Here is a 25,241-nt window from a genome sequence, read left to right as displayed (position 1 = left end):
GGCAGTCCCCAGCCATGCTTTCATAAATACACTGTATATAGGCAGTCCCCAGCCGCTCCTTCATAAATACCCTATGTTTCGGCAGTCCCCAGCCACTCCTTCGTAAATACCCTGTGTACAGGCAGTCCCCGGCTGTGCCTTCATAAGTGTACAGGCAGTCCGCAGCCGTGCCTTCATAAATATACCGGCAGTCCCCAGCCATGCTTTCATAAATACACTGTATATAGGCAGTCCCCAGCCGCTCCTTCATAAATACCCTGTGTACAGGCAGTCCCCGGCTGTACCTTCATAAATACCCTGTGTACAGGCAGTCCACAGCTGTACCTTTATAAATATACAGGCAGTCCCCGGCCGTACCTTCATAAATATCCTGTATACAGACAATCCCCAGCTGTGCCTTCATAAATGTACAGACTGCCCCCAGCTGTGCATTCATAAGTACCCTGTGTACACGCAGTCCCCAGCCGTGCCTTCATAAATATACAGGCAGTCCCCAGCCGTACCTTCATAAATATCCTGTATACAGACAATCCCCAGCTGTGCCTTCATAAATGTACAGACTGCCCCCAGCTATGCATTCATAAATACCCTGTGTACAGGCAGTCCCCGGCTGTGCCTTCATAAATACGCGGTGTACAGGCAGTCCTCAGCCGTGCCTTCATAAATATATAGGCAGTCCCCAGCCGTGCTTTCATAAATACACTGTATACACACAGTCCCCGGCTGTGCCTTCATAAATATATGTATACAGGCAGTCTGCAGCCGTGCCTTCATAAATATACAGGCAGTCCCCGGCTGTACCTTCATTAATACCCTGTGTACAGGCAGTCCCCAGCCATGCCTTCATAAATATACAGGCAGACCCCCCAGCCATGCTTTCATGAATACACTGTATACAGGCGGTCCCCGGCTGTGCCTTCATAAATATGTGTACGGGCAGTCCCCAGCCGTGCCTTCATAAATATACAGGCAGTCCCCGGCTGTACCTTAATTAATACCCTGTCTTCAGGCTGTCCCCAGCCGTGCCTTCATAAATACCCTGTGTACAGGCAGTCCCCAGCCGTTTATTCATAAATTGCCTGTGTACACGCAGTACCCAGCCGCTCCTTCATAAATACCCTGGGTACAGGCAGTTCCCCATCCGCTCCTTCGTAAATACCCTATGTACAAGCAGTCCCCAGACATGCCTTCATAAATACCCTGTGTTCAGGCCGTCCCCAGACATGCCTTCATTAATACCCTATGTACAGGCAGTCCCCAGACATGCCTTCATAAATACCCTGTGTTCAGGCCGTCCCCAGACATGCCTTCATTAATACCCTATGTACAGGCAGTCCCCAGACATGCCTTCATAAATACCCTATGTGCAGGCAGTCACCAGACATGCCTTCATAAATACCCTGTGTACTGGCTGTCTCCGGCCGTGCCTATGTAAATACCCTGTGTACAGGCAGTCCCCGGCCATATCTTCATAAATAGCCTGTCTACTGGCAGTCCCCAGCTGTGCCTTCATAAGTACCCAGTATTCAGGCCGTCCCCAGACGTGCATTCATAAATGCCCTGTGTACAGGCAGTCCCCAGCCATGCATTCATATATATTCGAGCAGTCCCCAGCCGTGCCTTCATAAATACCCTGTATACACGCCATCCCCAGACGTGCCTTCACAAATATCCTGTGTACTGGCAATCCCCGGCCGTGCCTTCATAAATATCCTGTGTACAGGCAGTTGCCAGCCGCTCCTTCATAAATACCCTGTGTACAGTCAGTCCCTGGCCGTACCTGCATAAATACCGTGTGTACAGGCAGTTCTCGGCCGCGCCTTCACAAATACACTGTGTACAGGCTGTCCCTGACCCTGCCTTCATAAATACCCAGTATACAGCCCGTTCCCAGACAAGCCTTCATAAATACCCTGCGTACAAGCAGTCCCCGGCCGTGCCTTCATAAATACCCTGTGTACAGGCAGTCCCCGCCGTGCGTGCATAAATACCCTATGTTCAGGCAGTCCCAGGCTGTGCCTTCATAAATACCCTGTGTACAGGCAGTCCCCGGCCGTGCCTTCATAAATACCCTGTGTACAGGCAGTCCCCCGCCGTGCCTGCATAAATACCCTGTATACAGGCAGTCCCCGGACGTGCCTGCATAAATACCCTGTGTACAGGCAGTCCCCGGACGTGCCTGCATAAATACCCTGTGTACAGGCAATCCCCGGCCGTGCCTGCATAAATACCGTGTACATGCAGTCCCCGGCCGTGCCTTCATAAATACCCTGTGTACAGGCAGTCCCCGGCCGTGCCTGCATAAATACCGTGTACATGCAGTCCCTGGCTGTGCCTTCATAAATACCCTGTGTACAGGCAGTCCCCGGACGTGCCTGCATAAATACCCTGCGTACAAGCAGTCCCCGGCCGTGCCTGCATAAATACCCTGTGTACAGGCCGTCCCCAGACATGCCTTCATAAATACCCTGTGTACAGGCTGTCTCTGGCCATCCATTCTTAAATACCATGTGTACAGGTAGCCCCCAGATGTCCCTTCATAAACACCCTGTGTACAGGCAGTCCCCGACCGTACCTTCATAAATACCCTGTATACAGGCTATCCCTGGCTGTGTCTTCATAAATACCCTCTGTACATGCAGTCCCCAGATGTCCCTTCATAAATACCCTGTGTACAGGCAGTCCCTGGCCGTGCCTTCATAAATATACAGGCAGTCCCCAGCCATGCCTTCACAGATGCACTGCATATAGGCAGTCCCTGGCTGTACCTTCATAAATACCCTGTGTAGAAGCAGTCCCCAGACGTGCCTTCATAAATACCCTGTATACAGGCAGTCCCCAGCCGTGTCTTCATAAATACCCTGTGTACAGGAGTTCCCAGCCATGCCTTGGTAAATATACAGGCAGTCCCAATCCATGCCTTCATAAATATACAGGCAATCTCCAGCCGTACCTTCATAAATACCCTGTATACAGGCACTCCCCGGCTATACATTCATAAATACCCTGTTTACATGCAGTCCCCAGCTGTACTTTGATAAATACCCTGTATATAGTCTTTCCCCAGCTGTATGTTGATAAATACCGTGTACATGTAGTCCCCGAATGTACCTTCATACGTACCCTGTGTACAGGCAGACCCCAGCCATGCCTTCATAAAGACAGGCAGTCCCGGCCCTACCTTCATAAATACCCTGTATACAAGCAGACCCCAGCCGTACCTTCATAAATACCCTGTGTACAGGCAGTCCCCGGCCGTACCTTCATAAATACCCTGTGTTTAGGCAGCGTCCAGCCGTACCTTCTTAAATACCCTGTGTACAGGCAGTCCCCAGCCATGCATTTATAAATTCCCTGTGTACAGGCAGTCCCCAGACATGCTTTCATAAATACACTGTACACAGGCAGTTCCCGGCTGTGCCTTCATAAATACCCTGTGTACAGGCAGTCCCCAGCCGTGCCTTCATAAATATACAGGCAGTCCCCAGCCGCTCCTTCATAAATACCCTATGTTTCGGCAGTCCCCAGCTGCTCCTTCGTAAATACCCTGTGTACAGGCAGTCCCCGGCTGTGCCTTCATAAGTACGCTGTGTACAGGCAGTCCCCAGCCGTGCCTTCATAAGTATACAGGCAGTCCGCAGCCGTGCCTTCATAAATACACTGTATATAGGCAGTCCCCAGCTGCTACTTCATAAATACCCTGTGAACCAGCTGACCCTGACCGTGCCTTCCTAAATACCCTGTGTTTAGGCAGTCCCCGTCTGTACCTTCATAAATACCCTGTGTACAGGCTAGTCCCCAGCTGTACCTTCATAAATATCCTGTATACAGACAATACCCAGCCGTGCCTTCATAAATGTACAGACTGCCCCCAGCTGTGCCTTCATAAATACCCTGTGTATAGGCAGTCCCCAGCCGCTCCTTCATAAATACCCTTTGTATAGGCAGTCCCCAGCCACTCCTTCATAAATACCCTTTGCATAGGCAGTCCCCAGCCACTCCTTCATAAATACCCTGTGTACAGCAGTCCCCAGCCACTCCTTCATAAATACCTGTGTACAGGCAGTCCCCAGACGTTCCTTTATAAGTACACTGTGTAGCAGCAGACCCTGGCCGTGCGTTTATAAATACCATGTGTACAGGCAGTCCTCAGCCGTGCATTCATAAATACCCTGTCTACAGGCAGTCCCCGGCCGCTCCTTCATAAATACTCTGTGTACAAGCATTCCCCAGCCGTGCCTTCATAAGTATACAGACAGTCCCCAGCTGTGCCTTCATAAATACCCTGTATACACGCCGTCCCCAGGAGTGCCTTCACAAATACCCTGTGTACAGGCTGTCCCTGACCGTGCCTGCATAAATACCCTGTGTACAGGCAGTCCCCAGCCGTGCCTTCATAAATATACACGCAGTCCGCGGCCATGCCTTCATAAATACCCCTGGCCGTGCCTTTATAAATACCATGTGTACAAGCATTCCCCAGCCGTGCCTTCATAAGTATACAGACAGTCCCCAGCTGTGCCTTCATAAATACCCTGTATACACGCCGTCCCCAGGAGTGCCTTCACAAATACCCTGTGTACAGGCTGTCCCTGGCCGTGCCTGCATAAATACCCTGTGTACAGGCAGTCCCCAGCCGTGCCTTCATAAATATACACGCAGTCCGCGGCCATGCCTTCATAAATACCCTGTATACACGCTGTCCCCAGATGTGCCTTCATAAATACCCTGTATACACGCCGTCCCCAGACGTGCCTTCATAAGTATACAGGCAGTCCCCAGCAGTGCCTCCACACATATGCAGGCAGTCCACAGCTGTACCTTTATAAATATACAGGCAGTCCCCGGCACTACCTTCATAAATATCCTGTATACAGACAATCCTAAGCCGTGCCTTCATAAATGTACAGACTGCCACCAGCTGTGCCTTCATAAATACCCTGTGTACTGGCTGTCTCTGGCTGTGCCTTCATAAATACCCTGTGTACAGGCTGTCCCCGGCCATGCCTTCATAAATATACAGGCAGACCCCAGCCGTACCTTCATAAATACACTGTATACAGGCAGTCCCCAGCCGTGCCTTCATAAATATACAGGCAGTCCCCAGCCGCTCCTTCATAAATACCCTATGTTTCGGCAGTCCCCAGCCACTCCTTCGTAAATACCCTATGTACAGGCAGTCCCCAGCTGTGCCTTCATAAATACGCTGTGTACAGGCAGTCCCCAGCCGTGCCTTCATAAGTATACAGGCAGTCCGCGGCCGTGCCTTCATAAATATAACGGCAGTCCCCAGCCATGCTTTCATAAATACACTGTATATAGGCAGTCCCCAGCCACTCCTTCATAAATACCCTGTGTACAGGCAGTCCCCAGCCGCTCCTTCGTAAATACCCTGTATACAGGCAGTCCCCGGCTGTGCCTTCATAAATACGCTGTGTACATGCAGTCCCCAGCCGTGCCTTCATAAGTATACAGGCAGTCCGCGGCCGTGCCTTCATAAATATACCGGCAGTCCCCAGCCATGCTTTCATAAATACACTGTATATAGGCAGTCCCCAGCCGCTCCTTCATAAATACCCTGTGTACAGGCAGTCCCCGGCTGTACCTTCATAAATACCCTGTGTACAGGCAGTCCACAGCTGTACCTTTATAAATATACAGGCAGTCCCCGGCCGTACCTTCATAAATATCCTGTATACAGACAATCCCCAGCTGTGCTTTCATAAATGTACAGACTGCCCCCAGCTGTGCATTCATGAATACCCTGTGTATAGGCAGGCCCCGGCTGTACCTTCATAAGTACCCTGTGTACAGGCAGACCCCAGCCGTACCTTCATAAATACCCTGTGTACAGGCAGTCCCCAGCCATGCATTTATAAATACCCTGTGTAAAGGCAGTCCCCAGCCATGCTTTCATAAATATACAGGCAGTCCCCAGCCGTGCCTTCATAAATACCCTGTGTATAGGCAGTCCCCAGCCGCTCCCTCATAAATACCCTGTGTACAGGCAGTCCCCGGCTGTGCCTTCATAAATACCCTGTGTACATGCAGTCCCCAGCCGCTCCTTCATAAATACCCTGTATATAGACAGTCCCCAGCCGCTCCTTCATAAATACCCTGTGTACAGGCAGTCCCCGGCTGTGCCTTCATAAATACACTGTGTACAGGCAGTCCCCAGCCGTGCCTTCATAGGTATACAGGCAGTCCCCAGCCGTGCCTTCATAAATATACAGGCAGTCCCCAGCCATGCTTTCATAAATACACTGTATACAGGCAGTCCCCAGCCGCTACTTCATAAATTCCCTGTGTACCAGCAGACCCTAGCCGTGCCTTTATAAATACCCTGTGTACAGGCAGTCCCCGGCTGTACCTTCATAAATACCCTGTGTACAGGCAGTCCCCGGCCGTACCTTCATAAATATCCTGTATACAGACATTCCCCAGCCGTGCCTTCATAAATATACAGACTGCCCCCAGCTGTGCCTTCATAAATACCCTGTGTACAGGTAGGCCCCGGTTGTACCTTCATAAGTACCCTGTGTACAGGCAGTCCCCAGCCGTGCCTTCAAAAATATACAGGCAGTCCCCAGCCATGCTTTCATACACTGTATACAGGCAGTCCCCGGCTGTGCCTTCATATATACGCTGTGTACAGGCAGTCCTCAGCCGTGCCTTCATAAATATACAGGCAGTCCCCAACTGTACCTTCATTAATACACTGGATTCAGGCCGTCCCCAGCCGTGCCTTCATAAATACCCTTTGTACAGGCAGTCCCTGGCCGTACCTTCACAAATACCCTTTGTACAGACAGTCCCCAGCCTTGCATTCATCAATACCCTGTGTACACGCAGTCCCCATCCACTCCTTCATAAATACCCTGGGTACAGGCAGTCCCCAGCCGCACCTTCATAAATACCCTATGTACAGGCAGTCCCCAGACATGCCTTCATAAATACCCTATGTGCAGGCAGTCACCAGACATGCCTTCATAAATACCCTGTGTATCTTCATAAATAGCCTGTCTACAGGCAGTCCCCAGCTGTGCCTTCATAAGTACCCAGTATTCAGGCCGTCCCCAGACGTGCATTCATAAATACCCTGTGTACAGGCAGTCCCCAGCCATGCATTCATAAATATACGAGCAGTCCCCAGCCGTGCCTTCATAAATACCCTGTATACACGCCGTCCCCAGCCGTGCCTTCATAAATACCCTGTATACACGCCATCCCCAGATGTGCCTTCACAAATATCCTGTGTACTGGCAATCCCCGGCCGTGCCTTCATAAATATCCTGTGTACAGGCAGTTGCCAGCCGCTCCTTCATAAATACCCTGTGTACAGTCAGTCCCTGGCCGTACCTGCATAAATACCCTGCGTACAAGCAGTCCCCGGCCGTGCCTTCATAAATACTCTGTGTACAGGCAGTCCCCGCCGTGCGTGCATAAATACCCTATGTTCAGGCAGTCCCAGGCTGTGCCTTCATAAATACCCTGTGCACAGGCAGTCCCCGGCCGTGCCTTCATAAATACCCTGTGTATAGGCAGTCCCCGGCCGTGCCTTCATAAATACCCTGTGTACAGGCAGTCCCCGGCCGTGCCTGCATAAATACCCTATATACAGGCAGTCCCCGGACGTGCCTGCATAAATACCCTGTATACAGGCAGTCCCCGGCCGTGCCTGCATAAATACCCTGTGTACAGGCAGTCCCCGGCCGTGCCTGCATAAATACCGTGTACATGCAGTCCCCGGACGTGCCTGCATAAATACCCTGTGTACAGGCAGTCCCCGGCCGTGCCTGCATAAATACCCTGTGTACAGGCAGTCCCGGCCCTACCTTCATAAATACCCTGTGTACAGGCAGTCCCCGGCCGTACCTTCATAAATACCCTGTGTTTAGGCAGCGTCCAGCCGTACCTTCTTAAATACCCTGTGTACAGGCAGTCCCCAGGTTGCAAGTAGGTTCAATTTCGGAGTTAGTTTGCAAGCCAATTCGTATGCAAGTCAAAACACAATGCAGGACACTGTGAAGTAGTTTGTTCATAAGGGCAGGAAGTATGTCAGGTGTTTAAAATTAAACTACTGAATGGGATCATGCTCATAAATCAGAAGGTCATAAATTAGAGATCCTCTGTGTACTTCCATGAATTATAACTGATTATATACCTAACTGTCCAGTGACCCCTGTGCCTAAATAAAGGTTGTGCATTTGAAAATTTGGAAGTACAATTGCAACAAGAAACACACTTGGCTGCTAACTGATCACTTGACCTTTCTGCACAGATCGACATAGTAGTGCCAGTCCAGAGGTACAGAAGGAAGAAGAAAAGAAATTTAAAGAAGTTGGAGAAGCTTTTAGTATCCTCTCGGATCCAAAAAAGAAAGCACGTTATGACAGTGGTCAAGATTTGGACGATGATGGCATGAACTCTGGTGGTAAGTGCTGATAAAACTGCCTCACATTCAGTGCTTTAGCCAGCAACATTTTTCTACAGCTTTGAATGTCGTATCCTACTCGGGTTTTCAATCTGCAAATTTCTACTTCTATTCAAGATTCTACTTCTATTGTAAGCTGATGACTTGGGGCATGAAGGATCTGTCCGAGATCTTTACCACAAGGGCTCATTTGAGTGGCTGTTTGCAGTACTCAGCTGCAGCTAAATCAAGACTGTCAGGGTCACAAGAAATAGCTTCTTGCATTCACCCAGTTGCCCCTCAGGCTGGCTCACCCTGTGCAGAGCCCATGATTACAGTAAAGCATTCTGTTTTATTTTCAACTGTGGTATAATAGGCAGATTTGGTTCCTGAAGCTCTTGTGCTCATATGTGGGCTGCCTTAAGTGCCCTATGTGCTTAAATCAGAAATCAGGAGGAAGATTTAAAAAAGATACAAGAGGCAGTTTTTTTTACAAGTGGTTCGTGTGTGGAATAAACTTCCAGAGGGAGTGGGGGATGTGGATAGTTACAACATTTAAAAGACGTTTAGATAAGTATATGGGCCAAGCACAGGCAGATGGTACTAATTTAGTTTGGGATTTTGATCAGCATGGACTGGTTGGAGCGAAGGCTCTGTTCCTGTGCTGTATGAGTCTGACTCTATTTCGGGTCAGAATCAGTCAAAGTGAAAACTTGCAAAATAAGTGTAGTTTGCTTTTCCTACAAATTGATGTTTTAATTACTTTGTTAATTGTTATTTTTCTTTTGTTACAGATTTCGATGCTAATAATATTTTCAAGGCATTTTTCGGTAGCCCGGGTGGCTTCAGTTTTGAAGGTGGGTTTTAGGTTTTTGGAGCGTTTGATAAACACAAGATGTGTAATCGTGTGCTTTTAACTTTAAAAAAGAAAATTGTATTGTGAGATCTCGACTAGTTCCTGAGTGAGCAGATACAAGGCCTCCATTGCTGTGAAACCAGAAAATGCTCCTCTGTAGTATTAAGAATTGGGACTCAATTAATCATGTCCAGCAAGAATAAACAGCTTGACAGTGGTTAGTCTCCCAGCAAAACTTTAAAATGAGTTCCCCATATAACCACAACTTACCAAGTCAACATTTTCGGAGTAAGATTACAGACAGTATTTTTTAAGCAATTGAAAGTGAGCATTTATTCTTCCAGTGTACTGACCCAATCGCCTTCCCAATAGAGATGGCCAGGTCTTGAGTTTAGAGTCTTAGCTGAAGGGTGGATAAGTGAGCCTTCTATAGTATTAGTCCCTGAGTTGCTGACCCTGGCCAGCAAATAATATTAGAATAATGTATCAAGGTCCAGTGTCCAATTATACTTGAGGAACCTTCCAATAATACATTAAACATATGCCAGTTATAAGTTGTTTAAATAAAGATCTGACATGCTATCAATTGCAGCTCTTTGCAACCTAACTTGTATATGAAAGGGCTTTCTTATTGAGGGAAAATTCCCTTCAACTGTGTTGACCCACCTGTGACCAAATGGAAGTTGCTGTTCAGAGGACGTTTGTTGTTGTTTTAAGACTGGATGCAGATGTTAATAGATCTTCTTTTCTCTTTTCAGCTTCTGGTCCTGGGAATTTTTTCTTCCAATTTGGCTAATGCGCAACCTTTTGTTCAATGTCACTGGGTGTAATTCAAGCAAAAATAAAATAAATACCCCTGTTTCCCTGTGTTTAATCTATTTAGAGGAGAAACTTCCATGTTTCAGTTGAATACCTCTTGTATTCATGTAATTCTATGTTTTTGTTGAAAAAGAAGCCGTCATCACAGAATGTGAAGTTGACCTTAATGCTTTGTTTTTATAATCATATTAATTAAAAATAAAAAGGATTACCTCATTTTGAAGTATGCAGTCCCTCACGCTAACGGTCTTCAGTTGTGTAAATAGAGGCAGTTGAGCTTTTATGTAGATGAGGGTATTTCTTCGCAATGCAGGAAAGTCCACTTTTTATTCAAACGAAAACCGAGCTTGTATTTAAAGCAGTGGATTTTTTCTGTGCTTCTGTTCAGCAGAATTACCAACTTTTAAATGACTGGTGGAGTGGCTCACTTCATCAGCCTCTCCACATAGTCCATTGTATCCTTTCCAGTTATCAACCTTGCCAGTGAAAGGAACATTTGCTACTGATGGTTACAGGTGCTAGCTCAAACACGCTGCTGACAGGGACAGGGAAAAGAGAGAAACAAAATGCCATGTGGTTAAAGGCAAGTTTTGTTACAGCTTCGCTTTGGACTTGCAAGAACCTTGCCACTGATTTAAACTCAGCAGTTTAGGAATTCTCTGAACTAATATAATTGCATTTCATAAAGATCATCAGAATAAAACATCTCCAGTTCTAAAAGCCTTGCAGTGCTCCGTTTCCACTTCAAGGAAATAATTTGTATTTATGACCTAACTATTCTACCTGCATGTGCTTAGTGGATGTCTACACGTAGTGAGCTACAAGTACAAAAGTAAAATTACCATGAAAGGAAACATGAAATCCCTCAGTGTAGCAGAATGCTAGTTATGGCAACCCACAAACATCGTGTTAGTTTGCCCAAAATTAATTACATTGATGTGATTCATCGCCAAGATCTTCCATGTGCTCCCATCGGGAATGCTTGGGAATTTCCCATCGTGCTCACACCATTGGCGGCATGGGTGAGTTGTACCTAATGCTAACCTGTTTCTGTCGTGGAGGTAGGAGTTTGATGACATCCACAAAGCCTTTTGAGCCAAGAACACAGTTTGGTAAACAAGTAAAAATAAAGTTGCCACTGTCTTACCAAACCAGAGAGCTGCTCTGTTATTTGAGAAAGGTGAACCACACCTCTCATGAGGGGAGAGGTTAAGGAGAGTTCTTTATGGTAACCTCAAGTCAGTGCTGGTTGGCATCATTCTGCGTTGCAAGCCAGCATCCAGCTAACTGCGCACCTTACCTAGTAAACGGTCCCCAGTACTAGAGGAGTATGTTGTCAAACAGACTGTAACATAGCCAGTAGGTCGGCTTTTTGAGGGGAGAGGCAAGCATGTTGCCACCAACTCTGCAGTTTCTAATTGCTGCTTACAAATTGGCCAAAGCTTTAGGCATGTATCTGAGGCAAACGGGTTTAATGAGATTGGATTAAAAGAGGATAATACATTTAAAATTGTATGATTCTGTTTATAGGCCCATTGTATCTTTTCTGTTTTTATGCAGTTCATTGAGGCATTTTCTGGTCAGGAAGTGTAATTTGGAGATGTGGAAATAGGAAGGAAGGAAAACTGCTTCAGTGTAAACGCTTTGCCTCCATACATATTGCACAGTTGACTGTTTTAAACAACTGAAGTAATGCCAACGGGGAAAGTGGAGTTTGCCTGTCTGGGAGTCATATTTAAACTTAGCCCTTTTTCATTTTAAATAAACACCATAAATATTCACCACTATAGAATGACACACAAAAACATGAGCTCTTTGTGTTAAATTCCTGATCATTGGGACTACAGAATGGAGAAATGGAAGGAATGGCTGTACATAGAGTCTCCCCATCATCCAGTAACTCGTGTTCAGGAAGCATCAAGTTAATAAACCTCACATTTCTTTAATGTTGTACACAGGATACTCACTTCCCCAGATTAAGCTATCGATTTTGTTTAGAAAGAAATTTAGCTGTCATTGACTTTTATTTCAACAAAGTTTAGTGGCATGCCATGAAATTCAGTCTTGTGGTTTGACTCCATAAAAAAGCAGGCATCTCTGGAGATGTCTTTTGTGCATTTTATAAACTTAAACATAGTGCATTAATAAACTGCAAGACCATCCCACTTCAATATTCCTTTTACTTACAAATTTTGCCCTTCTCAAAGGTAACAAATGGTTCAATTTGTTTTGGCATTGGACTGGCTAGTTTCATTTGGTTAAATTTGAGAGTGGGGATGTACCATCTGGACTTTCTGTATTTGTTAAAGCACTCAGAGATGAGGATCTCTGCAGAATTGTGATTTTTTTTTTGCGTCATTCTGTGGCAAAGCATGTTAGACATGACTATGAAACCTACCTTTTCATGATTGGCCAGCATAATTGTGCAAAATGTTCGTAGCTTTGATTTGGCTGTCAGGGGGGCCTACAGGTTACCTGTTCCACTTTTAAATTTAGGCTGCTTCTCACATCTATATTTTGAAAAACAGTTGGATGTTTGAGAAATGGCTTTTGAAATATTTATAATGGCACTGAAGCAAATATTTGCATTTTTGCAATTAAGACATTGAAGATATTCTTGCCAGCACCTCCCAAAAAGCAGGTTGGCTTGGCCTGTCCTTGTATTCATGTTTATTTTGGAATTTGTTTGGATGCAAATCTAGCTTTTTAAATGTTTCCTACACTGCTTGTTTTGAGCAGTGGGGCAATAGCATTCAAATTATTTTTTTTTAACTTAATAAACCCACATCATAGTAACTTAGTTAAAGCAACATCGGGAGAGAAAAGGTGGAGATGCATGGGCAGAGAAGATTCCTGGACTGGATTAGCTGCTGTTATAGTATTAAAAGCAAATACATGAGCAAATTTAATATTTCTTAATCAACATTTGGAGCCCTTTCTTTGTTGAAGATGCAGATTACTTTTGAATATCCTTAAAGGTCACTTGAAGTTTTTTCCTAGTGAGGCACTAAAGGAGGTTTAAGCCCCATCAGGAAACCATTATTTTTCTTCACAGAGTGTTTGTGGAAACAGTCCAGTAGAAAATGGCTTCGGAGAAAGTGTAAATCCGATTTTTTTTTTTTAAAATGTCTGGGTCCCTGGAATAGAACAGTTCAGTGCAACACCTTGTGGCTGTTTAGCCACTGAGCTGGCCGGATTTCAAGTTTAAAAACGTAGACAAGGGGAAAGTGAGATTCATAAGCTCCTTGGTCTGAAGTGATGAATCTTTATATTAAAGCAAAAAATTGACCTCTCTTTAAAAAAAGTTGTTTGAAGCTTTGCTATATATTGTCCACCTGTCCATGAAGGATATTTTAATGGAAGGTTAAGATGTGAAGAATTCTGCCCCACTCTCCTATATCTTTCTTTAGTGCATTCCTTCCCAAACAAGCCAAGCCTGTGCAAGGATGCAACTCCACAGATTATTTTAATACTTCATCTGAGTGTCTGTTAAAGCTGGGTCCTGCCCTGATCTTCCACCTGATGTTCACCTGTGTGCATTCCCAGTAGGGACCATCAGAATGATGAGAGTCATTCTGGGCTGTTTGTTTTTTTTTTGCATCTTCCATTTTTCTGGGAAACTGACAGCAATGTTAGTGTATGAGCTGTTCTCAGCTGGAGCAGCAGTGAATTCAATAAAAATTGCATATAAGGACCTCGATGGTATAATTAGTTCATTGCAACACTATCTAAAAGATCAATGCAATTTAAAGGATACAACTTCAGATTCTGCTGTGAGTCTACACACAAATATAGAGCAACATCTTTCAACAGGTTTGATCTGTTTCCCTACCTACCTTCAGGAAATGGGAGGTACTTTTAATTAATACTCCAAACAACAGCATACTATATGCTTGAGTCATTAATCTAACTTCTTATGTCTCTGTTCATGTGAGCTGAGGGCTGTGTGTACAGGAAACATTGGGTTTAGTTGAAAAGATGTGCTGAAAATCTGAAATAAAGAAAAACATATGGAATTGGTAAACCCAAGGAGTAGAGGTGCCTCAGAATTGTTCAAATAATCTACACCCATAATATTAAGCAGGTTTGTCAAATTTGCAAATCATTTGCACTGGCTGATCAAAAATCATTTGCAATTCTTGTTTTACTGCAAAGGCCAACCATTATTGTGGGTGGGGGGGGGAGGGAGTGTAACGGAGACATTTATACCAAGCATTATGCTCACAAACTGAAGTCTAATTGCTGTTTGCCACGGACTATTTTTAGTTTTGTGCCTGCTTTCACACTGAGAATTGCCAAATAGAGATTGTCAGACTGCTGTTTGTTATAATAAAAAAAAGCAAATAAAAAGGGAAATTGCTCCCTTTTCCAAAAAAGCAAAAAAAAGTCAGGTTATTGACATTAATGCATTATTCTGTAGATATTTTGTATGAAATCTTTGGGGAACTGGCCTGGAGAAGTTGCTCTAAGTGTTGAAACAGATTCAACATCAAGGGTCAAATCAGTGACACCTACATAGTCCTGGGAATTTCAGCTTCAAGTGTTGTAGTTCCACAACTTCCTCCCACTAATGTTTTCCCTCAATATTATCACTCCTGAATATCCCAAGAATTGTCTAAATTTAATTCTAATTCCAAGTAGCCATTTTATGCTTCAGGTGTGTGGATGGTAGACTCATGAAGGGTTTTAAATATGTTTCCTAGTTTGTGTAATGTATTTCTCTGGTAAACCTTGTGATGTACATTAAGCTGCACACACTTTGTTCTGTTTGTATGATTTCTCAATGTTTTACTGCTGTACAAAATGTACACTCTGTACAGTATTCATGTACAAAGTGAATGTTAAATAAAGATAAGAAATGGCATTGCTCAGTAAATTTCAGTACATCCGATCATTCTTTTTTGGCTCAGGTGTAATTGATCCAGTTTAGCAATCTTTGGAATAAGCAATGTTAAAATACGCACCCCTACCATAAGCTAATACTGCTCTTCTGTGAAATCTGTAAATGACAAGGGACAGATATAGTTTTAAAAAAAGACAGACTTGCATCTTTTCTCAGTGGACAAACTAAAGAACTAATTGCCTGTCTTATAAAGGTATTCCTGCTTATAAGCTAGGAACTCCAGATTCAAGTCCAACCCCAGGGCATGATGGCAAAAGAACAGATATTCATAACCCAGCTAAACAGGTTGGGTATCAATTGTAAATCTTATCAGCTCCGAGGCAATGGAGAGAGATATTCCTGGTTGCCGATGGGACTAGAAAGAAAACAGCAATCTTCACCATCACAATTCATGGCTCCAGGCTACAACCTGCAGATAAAAGTGTACCACAGCAGCCTGGACTCGGGGCTTCATCCGCTCAGTTGGTTAGAGAATCACATTGGTACCTACAGCGTAAGGTTTGATATCGGTCCTGACTGGGGTGAAACTGGGACCTATTGTTGGAGGTCATTGACGCAGGTGGATCAGGCAGAGCATTCAAGACAATGGTTAAAACTGAATTGAGCAGTAAACCAAGGGGAACATTTTGGATTAAATATCAGGTAAGTAAATAATGGGGCAGAATGAAAATTTCCACAGCCATGGTTCCATTCCATGCTGACTTATAAACAACTTATTCAGAGATGTTACAACACCCTCCAGAGCAGTTGAGATTAGCATATGACTTTTTCTAATCAACCTGTTCGGATATATTATGACTTACCTCTAGAGCAGATGGGATCGAACGCAGGTCTCCCTGACTCTGAGTCAGGGATGCTACCATTATGCTAAAACCATCCTGACAACAGCTGTACAATTATTAAATAGCTATCATAGAATATAATTAAAGCATTCCCAAAGAAACATAACAGTTCCATTTCCTTTATTGAAACGTTTGTGCTGTTTTAACTTTTAAGAAAAAGCAATGTGGTGGCACAAATCACTCCGTTACAACAACATGCTGCCTATATAAAGGAAGCCAGCCTTTTCAATTCTGGACTGATCGCTTCCCAATTGATCTGGAACAAATCTTGAGGGTTCATTCTTAGGAAGGGGACCCTCAGTTGTTTAGGTGCACTCTCCCCAACAATAGGCAGCAGTACCGCCACAGCTTAGCCACTAACTCTGTGTGAGCACAACATCAAACCTGGTACAAATCACATCAGTGGCACCCACACGCTGCAGTAACCAAATCCAACTGACTTCATCAGATAACACACAAGAGTTGGCATTCAACATTAGGCAAATGGTTATTATTACAGCCAGACATAGTAAAAGAAAACAAAATCCTGTATGAATAATCATAAACATTTTAGAGAAAGGTAGGAAACTGTTGGGTTGATTTACTTTGATTAAACTGTACCACCTCCATGTGTTTGAATATGATCATATCTAAAGTACGATCTATTTTAACTTTCACTCTTCATTCAAATTGAAGCTTCATATCTGGCTGCCTGGTTCTCTAGCACCCCGCTGATTCAGCAAAGGGCTCTGGTTTTTTGGGGTAAAAACCAGAAAAGATGGTTTTCACTTCAATTGGCTTGGTCAGGTTGAGAATGCACTGCCCCTCACCGTAGCAGCAGAGCTGGCCTTTCTGCAAATCCACCTGGAATGTGGGCTGTTTACCCTCCTCAATAAGCTTTAAGATTTGGAGCAGGTCTAAACCGGTCTGAACTGCCTTCACTCCAGGAGCGCATGCCAAGGTGATGTGGGCCCTGCTACCTAAGGGCAGGTCAGCCTTCTCCGTACTGTCCTCGCCTTCGTCTCTCTCTTGTCCCTTCGGCCACAGCACTTCCTGGTGTTTGTTCAGGAGGACACGGGCTCCCAGCGTTCGGGGGGTGACAAACAGGGCCACCACATTCAGGGTGTAGGCCTTTGAATAACTATCTTCAACAGCCTACATTAGGGAAACACAGAAAGAGTGTAGCATTAGTTAGAATTAGCAAGACCATCAACTTTGTGGAGAATAAATGGCTCTCCTGTTCGATGAAACAGTAGGATTTACTTGTACTGAAAACAAAAAGGGCTGGAGAAACCTGGCAGCATCTGTGCAGAGAGGAGCAGAGTTACCATTCCAAGTCCACATGACTTGCTCAGAACCCACTGGGCGTGAAAAATGAACTCTGTTTCCCTGTCCACAGATAATGCCAAAATTGCTGGGTTCCTCTAGCACTTTGAGTGTTTATTTCAGATCTCAAGCAACTGCAGTGTTTGGCTTTTGTTCTAAGCTTCAGTTGTTGGCTCTGTTGGTAGCACTCTTGCTTCTCAGTTTCAAGAACCACTCCAAGACTGAAGTGAAAAATCACGCAACACCAGCTTATAATCCAAATGGTTTATTCGGAGTCCTCTGAAAGCTTGTATGTTGTGTGATTTTTAACTTTGTCCACCCCAGTACCTCCACATGCAAGACTAAAGCACAAGTGTCAAGGCTGATACTCCTATATATGATTATATAGAATAGAATCCCTACAGTCTGGAAATCTGTAAATGACAAGGCACAATTGTAATTTAAAAAATGACAGACTAGCAAAAATAATTCTCTTGTATCTTTTCTCAGTGGACCCATCAAGTCCACACTTACCCACCAAAGAGAATCCCACCCAACTCCTATAACCCTGTATTTCCCAAAGTTAACCCACCTAGCCCACACATCCCTGGACACTACAGTCAATTTATAATGGCCAATCCACTCAAACTACATGTCCTTGGACTGTGGCAGGAAACAGGAATGCCTGGAGGAAACCCATGGGGAGGGGACACAGGGAGGATGTGCAAACTCCACACAGTTACCCAAGGGTGGAATCAAACCCGGGTCCCTGGTGCTGTGAGGCAGCAGTGCTAACCACTGAGCTGCCAGATCAGCTGCACAGAGGGAGTTCTGCACTGTTGCAAGTGCTGTCCCTCACATGTGATAAAGTAAGACACGTGCTGCTTGCTTGGGTGGCCGCAAAGGATCACCAGGTGCTACTTCCAAGAACAGCAAATGCATCACTGCCATGGTCTTGTATTACTTATATAAACATTGTTCAGTAAAGTTTACAGGGTCCCAAATTTATAAACGCTTGTAATTATAAATGTGATCTTGTATGGGGGTGCAATTTTAAACATTTGGCATACAAATATTTCTTGTACTTATGAACAGCTATTTTATTTATATTATTTTACATCATGTTCTAACTTGTGTACAAATCCAATGGACTCCAGAACGGAACTATTCACAGTGGGAGATTGTAATGCTGTTTGTTCAAAATTGTGGAACTTTTAAGCTTTATTGTCTTATTTTGCCAATGGTAAGAATAAAACTTACTGGTCCCCAGTCACATCAATTCAGTGGCCAGATCTTGTACTGTATCACTATAAATAGATACAGTGATTACAAAGATAACAGGGAAGGCAGATGAACTCAGGGCATAGTTAGGAACTGTAATATCATAGCAATTACAGAGACGTGGCTTAATGTTCCAGGATACAAATGCGAGGATATTCCTGGGAATACATCCAGGGAAGTTAGTTGGGTGGAACTGAGAAATAAGAAAGGGAAAATTGAGAAACAAATTTGTAAGGAGATCTCAGTTCTCTGTAAGAATAATAGGGTGGTTCTGGTAGGGGATTTTAACTTTCCAAAATACAGACTGGGACTGCCATAGTGTTAAGGGTTTAGATGGAGAGGAATTTTTGTTAAGTGTGTACCAGAAAATTTTCTGATTCAGTATGTGGATGTACCTACTAGAGAAAGTGCAAAACTTTATCTACTCTTGGGAAATAAGGCAGGGCAGGTGACTGAGGTGTTAGTGGAGGAGCACTTTGGGGCCAGCGACCATAATTCTATTAGTTTTAAAATAGTGATGGAGAAGGATAGACTGGATCTAAAAGTTGAAGTTCTAAATTAGAGGAAGGTCAATTTTGACAGTATTAGGCAAGAACTTGCAAAGGTTGACTGGGAGGAGATGTTCACAGGTAAAGGGACGGATGGAAAATGCGAAGCCTTCAAAAATGAGATAACAAGAGTTGAGAAACAGTAGATTGCTTTTAGGGTAAAAGGAAAGGCTGGTAGGTGTAAGGAATGCTGGATGACAGGGAAATTGAGGTTTTGGTTCAGAAAAAGAAGGAAGCATATGTCAGCTACAGACAGGAAATATCAAGTGAATCCATAGATGAGTATAAAGGCAGTAGGACTATACTTAAGAAGGAAATCAAGAGGGCAAAAAGGAGAATGAGATAGCTTTGGCAAATATAGTCAAGGAGAATCAAAAGTTTTTTTTATAAACACATTAAGGACAAAGGGGTAACTAGGGAGAGAATAGGGCCCCTCAAAGATCAGCAAGGCAGCCAATGTGTGGAGCCGCAGGAGATGGGAGAGATACTATCTGAGTATTTTGCATCAGTGTTTACTGTGGAGAAGGACATGGAAGGTATTGAAAGTGGGGAAATAGATGGTGACATCATGAAAAATGTCCTTATTACAGAGGTGGTGGTGCTGGATATCTGAAAATGCATAAAAGTGGATAACTCCCCAGGACCTGATCAGGTGTGCCCTAGAATTCTGTGGGAAGCCAGGGAAGTGATTCCTGGGCTTCTTGCTGAGATGTTTGAATCATCGATAGTCACAGGTGAGGTGCCGGAAGATTGGAGGTTGGCTAATTTGATGTCACTGTTTAAGGAGGGTGGTAAGGACAAGCCAGGGAACTATAGACCAGTGTACTTGACATTGGTGGTGGGCAAGTTGTTGGAGGGAATTCTGAGGGACAGGATTTACATGTATTTGGAAAGGCAAGGACTGATTAGGATTAGTCAAAATGGCTTTGTGCACGGAAAATCATGTCTCACAAGCTTGATTGAGTTTCTTGAAGAAGTAACAAAGAGAACTGATGAGGGCAGAGTGGTGGACGTGATCGATATGGACTTCAGTAAGGCATACGACAAGGTTCCTCATGGTAGACTGATTAGCAAGGTTAGATCACATGGAATATAGGGAGAACTAGCCATTTGGATATAGAACTGACTTGAAGATAGAAAACAGAGAGTAGTGGTGGAGGTGCCTTTAAGACTGGAGGCCTGTGACTATTGGTGCACCACAAGGATCAGTGCTGGGTCCATTGCATTTGTCATTTATATAAATGGTTTGGATGTGAACATAGAAGGTAGAGCTATTAGGTTTACAGGTAACACCAAAATTGGAGATGTAGTGGATAGCGATGGTTACCAGAGGACAACAGGATCTTGATCAGGTGGGCCAATGGGCCAAGGAGTGGCAGATGGAGTTTAATTTAGATAAATGTGAAATGCTGCATTTTGGAAAGGCAAAACAGGACAGGATATACACTTAATGGTAAGGTCCTGAGAAGTCTTGTTAAATCGAGACCTTGGCATGCAAGTTCATAGTTCTTTGAAATTGGAGTTGCAGGTGGATAGGATAGTGAAGAAGTCATTTAGTATGCTTTCCTTTATTGGTAAGAGTATTGAGTACAGGAGTTGGGAGGTCATGTTGTGGCTGTACAGGACATTGATTAGTCCACTTTTGAAATATTGCGTGCAATTCCGGTCTCCTTCCTATCGGACAGATGTTTTGAAACTAAAAAGGGTTCAGAAAAGATTTATGAGGATGTTGCCAGGGTTGGAGGATTTGAGGTAGAGAGTTAGGCTGAATAGGCTGGGACTGTTTTCCCTGGAGTGTTGGTGGCTGAGGGGTGACCTTATAGAGGTTTATAAAATCATGAGGGGCATGGATAGGATAAATAGACAAGACTTTTCCTTGGGGTGGGGGATTCCAGAACTAGAGGGCAGAGGTTTAGGGTGAGAGGGGAAAAAATTAAAAAGGATTTAAGGGGCATCTTTTTCACGCAGAGGGTGGTGTGTGTATGGAATGAGCTGCCAGAGGATGTGGTGAAGGCTGGTACAATTACAATATTTAAAATGCATCTGAATAGGTATATGAACAGGAAGGGTTTAGAGAGAAATGCGACAAGATTAGCTTAGAATATCTGGTCAGCATGAACAAGTTGGATTGAAGGGTCTGTTTCCGTGCCGTACATCTCTATGGCTCTAAATTTCAGATATTAGATTACTCACAATGTGGAAACAAGCCCTTCGGCCCAACAAGTCCACACCGACCCTCCGAAGAGCAACCCACCCAGACCCATTCTCCTACATTTACCCCTTCACCTAACACTACGGGCAATTTAGCATGGCCAATTCACCTAACCTGCATATTTTTGGACTATGGGAGGAAACCGGAGCACCCGGAGGAAACCCACGCAGACACGGGGAGAATTTGCAAACTTCACACAGACAGTTGCCTGAGGCGGGAATTCAACCGGGGTCTCTGGCGCTGTGAGGCAGCAGTGCTAACCACTATGCCACCGTGCCGCCCAACCCGGATGTTTACACTCCACACAAATCGCCTCACACTCCTCTTCATGAACTTAACCATCTGTTCCTTTCCTCCCTCACTATTGTTTTCACTTCCTCGAAAATGCAACAGAAGTGATGCAGGAGAAAAGCAGATGTATTCTCATGTCTAAGCAAGTGCTTGCAGTCCCAATATTCACCAACTGGTGGCAGTGCTGAACTAATTGCCATTCAGCATTTCAAACATTTACCCCCTGCATCGTTTGTGGAGTAGGGATTTTTCCTGTTGACTTGGCTAGCATTCATCCCTCAAACAATACACCACAAAAACACGAAAGGCTGACTGGCCATCCATCTCAGTTACAATCGCCCAATGCGTATTTGCTGGTTAGTTCAGCCAATTAAGTGGACCATCAACCAATCAGTCACTGAACAATGGAGGAGAAAGTGGGGACTGCAGATGCTGGAGATCAGAGTTGAGAGAATGGTGCTAGAAAAACACAGCAGGTCAGGCAGCATCCAAGGAGCAAGAGAATCGATGTTTCAGGCATATGTCCTTCATCCGGAATGTTCCTGATGAAGGTCTCATGCCTGAAACGTTGATTCTCCTGCTCCTCGAATGCTGCCTGACCTGCTGCGATTTTCCAGTCATCGAACAATGCTTATTTCATTTCTCTAAAGACCAGCTGTTGCAGGATTTTGCAAATTGTAAAATGATAGAGGCCATTCGGCCCATAGTGGATGTGCCCGCTCTCTGTGGTAAAGCTATTTCATTAATCCGATGCCTCCTGCTCCTTCCCCAGAGCCCTGTGGGTGTTTGTTAAGAAACCTGAGTCCAATGGACAATATGCTGCCTTTTGTTTAATTCAAATTGGCAGCAGTGTCGTTGATAATCCGACTTGGGAATGTAAGCCTGGGAAGTATAAAGAAAAGCCTGAAAAAATATATCGGTCTTGAAATTATTGATGCCAATGACTAACACGTTTGTACGGAATTCCCCGGCCAGGTTTGGAGTAGAAACATAGAAAATAGGAGGTGCAGGCTATTCAATATGATTACAATTGATCATCTCACTCAGTACCTGCTCCTGCTTTCTCCCCATTTCCTTTGATCCTGTTAATCCTTAGAACGAGGTTTAACCCCTTCTTAATGTTTTGGCCTCAACTGCTTTCTGTGGTAGAGAATTCCACAGGCTCCCTACTCTCTGGCTGAAGAAATGTCTCCCCATCCCAGTTCTAAATGTATCTTTCGACTGTGACCACTGGTTCTGGACTCCCTGTTCATCAAGAACATCTTTCCTGCATTTAATCTGTCTGGTTCTGTTCGAATTTTATAATATCCTGTCAGATCCTCCCTCATTTTTCTAAACTCCAGTGAATCTTGTTTGAACCAATCCAGTCTCTCTCCATACATCACGTTATGCCATCCCAGGAATCAGTCTGGTAATGGAGATACTAATTGGTCTCCCTGACAGAGAGAGGCTTCATCCTGCAGTTAAATCTGAAACTGAAGTAGATTTCCTACAGTGTGAAAACAGGCCATTAGGCCCAACAAGTCCACATTGACTCTCTGAAGAGTATCCCAGACCCAATCCCCTACACTATACTTACATTTACCCATGACTAATGCACCTAACCTACACATCCCTGAACACTATGGGCAATTTAGCATGGCCAATTTAACTAATCTGCACATCTTTGGACTGTGGGAGGAAACTGGAGCACACAGAGGGAACCCACATAGACAGTGACAGTTGCCCGAGACTGGAATTGAACCTTGGTCCCTGGCGCTGTGAGGCAGCAGAGCTAACCACTGAGTTACCGTGCCATCCTGCCAATGTTGAAAATTGACAAGTTTCACTTGAACATCTGGTTGAGTATTTTCCCAACCGTGAGGGATGAAAGACCATCTGCCAGCCGACTACTAACCTCACTCTCAGCGTAGGCTTCACAGCCAGGATCTTTTCCATAATTACAGAATTTTGTTGTACAGTGCAGTACTCTCGGCCTCTTCTGGAAGTATTCCTGGAGATCGAATTTCTCTTTGGATTGACATTCCACATCTGGCATGAACAAAGTTACATTTACTGCACAACTCAGTTTTAATCTGATGTCACTTTCCATAGTTTGACAAACAGAAAGACACAAGTTAAACAGACAGCGCAAGTCCGGCAGTTTTGAGGACAGGCAGAGGTTATATTTTCCACTGGTCCTCTCGGAGGGAACATATCTTAAAAGGGGTGTGGTTCTGATAAGATCAGGACATTACCCAAACTACATACTTTGTAGGTATTGCGCGGATTGAGAAGTTCTGCTGGTCTATTCTACAGTGGAGGTGCAGTGGTCATTCAAAAGAAAACCTTGCATTTATGTAGCACCTCTCACATTGCCTGGCTGGTTCAACCCACATTACACCCAGTTCAGTACTTTTGACCCTGTTGAAATGTAGGAAATACTGTGACACATTCTTCCCATCAAGACCTCGCAGACGGCAATGTGACCCAATCTTCTAGCCTTGTGACATCGATCATTATCAGCCAGAGCTCGAGGGATCCTCCCCTACTTTGAAGTAGTGCCCTGGGATCTTTTACATCCATTCTAACAGATCGACTGGCCCCTCGAGTAATGTCTCATCCAAGTGATGGCACCATTGACCGTGCAGCGCTCCCTCAGCAGGGGAGTTAGCATAAGACTTTGTGATCTAAAAGGCATCTGGATGGAAATATGAATAGGAAGGGTTGACAGAGATATGGGCCAAACGCTGACCAAATGGGTCAGCACAGACCAGTTGGACCAAAGTGACTGTTTCCATGCTGTATGACCCTAACTTCTGGAATGGAACTTGCTACAATTCAACTCTGGTCCTGACTGAGAATGGTGAACAGTGGGGATGTGATGCTTGCTCCTGAACACAGTGCCCTGTTGGGAACGATACAACTTGTGTGTATGTGCTCACTGTGGGTAAGAATAGGATCGAGTTTCAGTTCAAATTGCTCTTTGCAGTTGAGAACATTGGGACTGAGGGAACCAATAGAGAATATAACTGCACACTCTACTCAAACTTGTGCAAGAAATGCTGGATTTGCATTGCCTGTTTAACTTGCTTGATTTTCATTGTCTAAATACGGCATATGTCATCAACAGCACTAACAAGCAGCAGTTGCTCAGCAATTACCCGCTGACTGACAGCTAGTCTGGGTCCTGCCAGAGCCACTCAGCTCCTCACCTCATTACAGCCTTGGTTCAAACACAGACTCCAGAAGGGAAGTGAAAGTAACAGCCCTTGACATCATGACCACATCCGATCATGTGTGGTTTCAAGTAGCCCGAGCAAAACTGGACTCAATGGGGAGTCAGAGGGGAAATGCTCTCCTGGTTGGAGTCATACCTGGCACAATGGAAGACACTACCCACAGCAAATAGACTGCTGCGGTTCAAGAAGGCAGCCTACCCCCTCATTCTCAAGGGGCAACTAGGGACAAGCAATAAATGCTGGGTGCAGCCAGCAAGTGAATAAAAAAATTACAATCCTTCAACACTGCAAGTGAGCCCCAGGAGGACACAGGGAAAGGAACCTCGAACCCTCCTTAGAAAAATACATCGTACCCATGGAGACCTGGGAAAGTCTCACCCAAGTCTGCCCAAGGTGAAGGGAAAGCAGCTGAAGAAGGACCTGTCCATCTCGAAGCTCCTCACCGACAGCAATCTTTGATATGGAGAGCCCTCCCACTCCTATTCCCACCCTCCCATTCCCCTGACCACCACCAGCCCCTCCTGGGGCAGAGACTGTAGGTCGTGCGGTGGACTCTTCGGTCACCTGAGAA

General features: G+C 44.7%; 2 protein-coding genes across 9 annotated transcripts in view; one reads left to right on the top strand and one right to left on the bottom strand.

Annotated features, from left to right (window-relative positions):
* The window catches only part of dnajc7 (DnaJ (Hsp40) homolog, subfamily C, member 7), a 71,065-nt gene extending 56,101 nt beyond the window's left edge, over nt 1-14,964 (top strand). For all 3 annotated transcript variants that reach the window (XM_043674944.1, XM_043674943.1, XM_043674945.1), the window contains 3 exons: nt 8,282-8,434; nt 9,208-9,270; nt 10,028-14,964. In XM_043674944.1, the coding sequence (XP_043530879.1) occupies nt 8,282-8,434; nt 9,208-9,270; nt 10,028-10,065 (254 nt within the window). In that variant the 3' untranslated portion in view covers nt 10,066-14,964. The remainder of the gene's footprint in view (nt 1-8,281; nt 8,435-9,207; nt 9,271-10,027) is intronic.
* A 972-nt stretch (nt 14,965-15,936) lies between these two features.
* LOC122539841 (2',3'-cyclic nucleotide 3' phosphodiesterase) overlaps nt 15,937-25,241 on the bottom strand; it is a 29,317-nt gene continuing 20,012 nt past the window's right edge. For all 6 annotated transcript variants that reach the window (XM_043674947.1, XM_043674948.1, XM_043674946.1 and 3 more), the window contains 2 exons: nt 23,347-23,480; nt 15,937-16,967 (listed from right to left, as the gene is read on the bottom strand). In XM_043674947.1, the coding sequence (XP_043530882.1) occupies nt 16,533-16,967; nt 23,347-23,480 (569 nt within the window). In that variant the 3' untranslated portion in view covers nt 15,937-16,532. The remainder of the gene's footprint in view (nt 16,968-23,346; nt 23,481-25,241) is intronic.

This window comes from Chiloscyllium plagiosum, chromosome 33 (genome assembly GCF_004010195.1).
Source record: "Chiloscyllium plagiosum isolate BGI_BamShark_2017 chromosome 33, ASM401019v2, whole genome shotgun sequence".
In the NCBI taxonomy this organism is placed as follows: Eukaryota; Metazoa; Chordata; class Chondrichthyes; order Orectolobiformes; family Hemiscylliidae; genus Chiloscyllium; species Chiloscyllium plagiosum.
The sequence above is the reverse complement of the archived record's forward strand: the minus strand, read 5'-3'. Positions and strand labels throughout refer to the sequence as shown.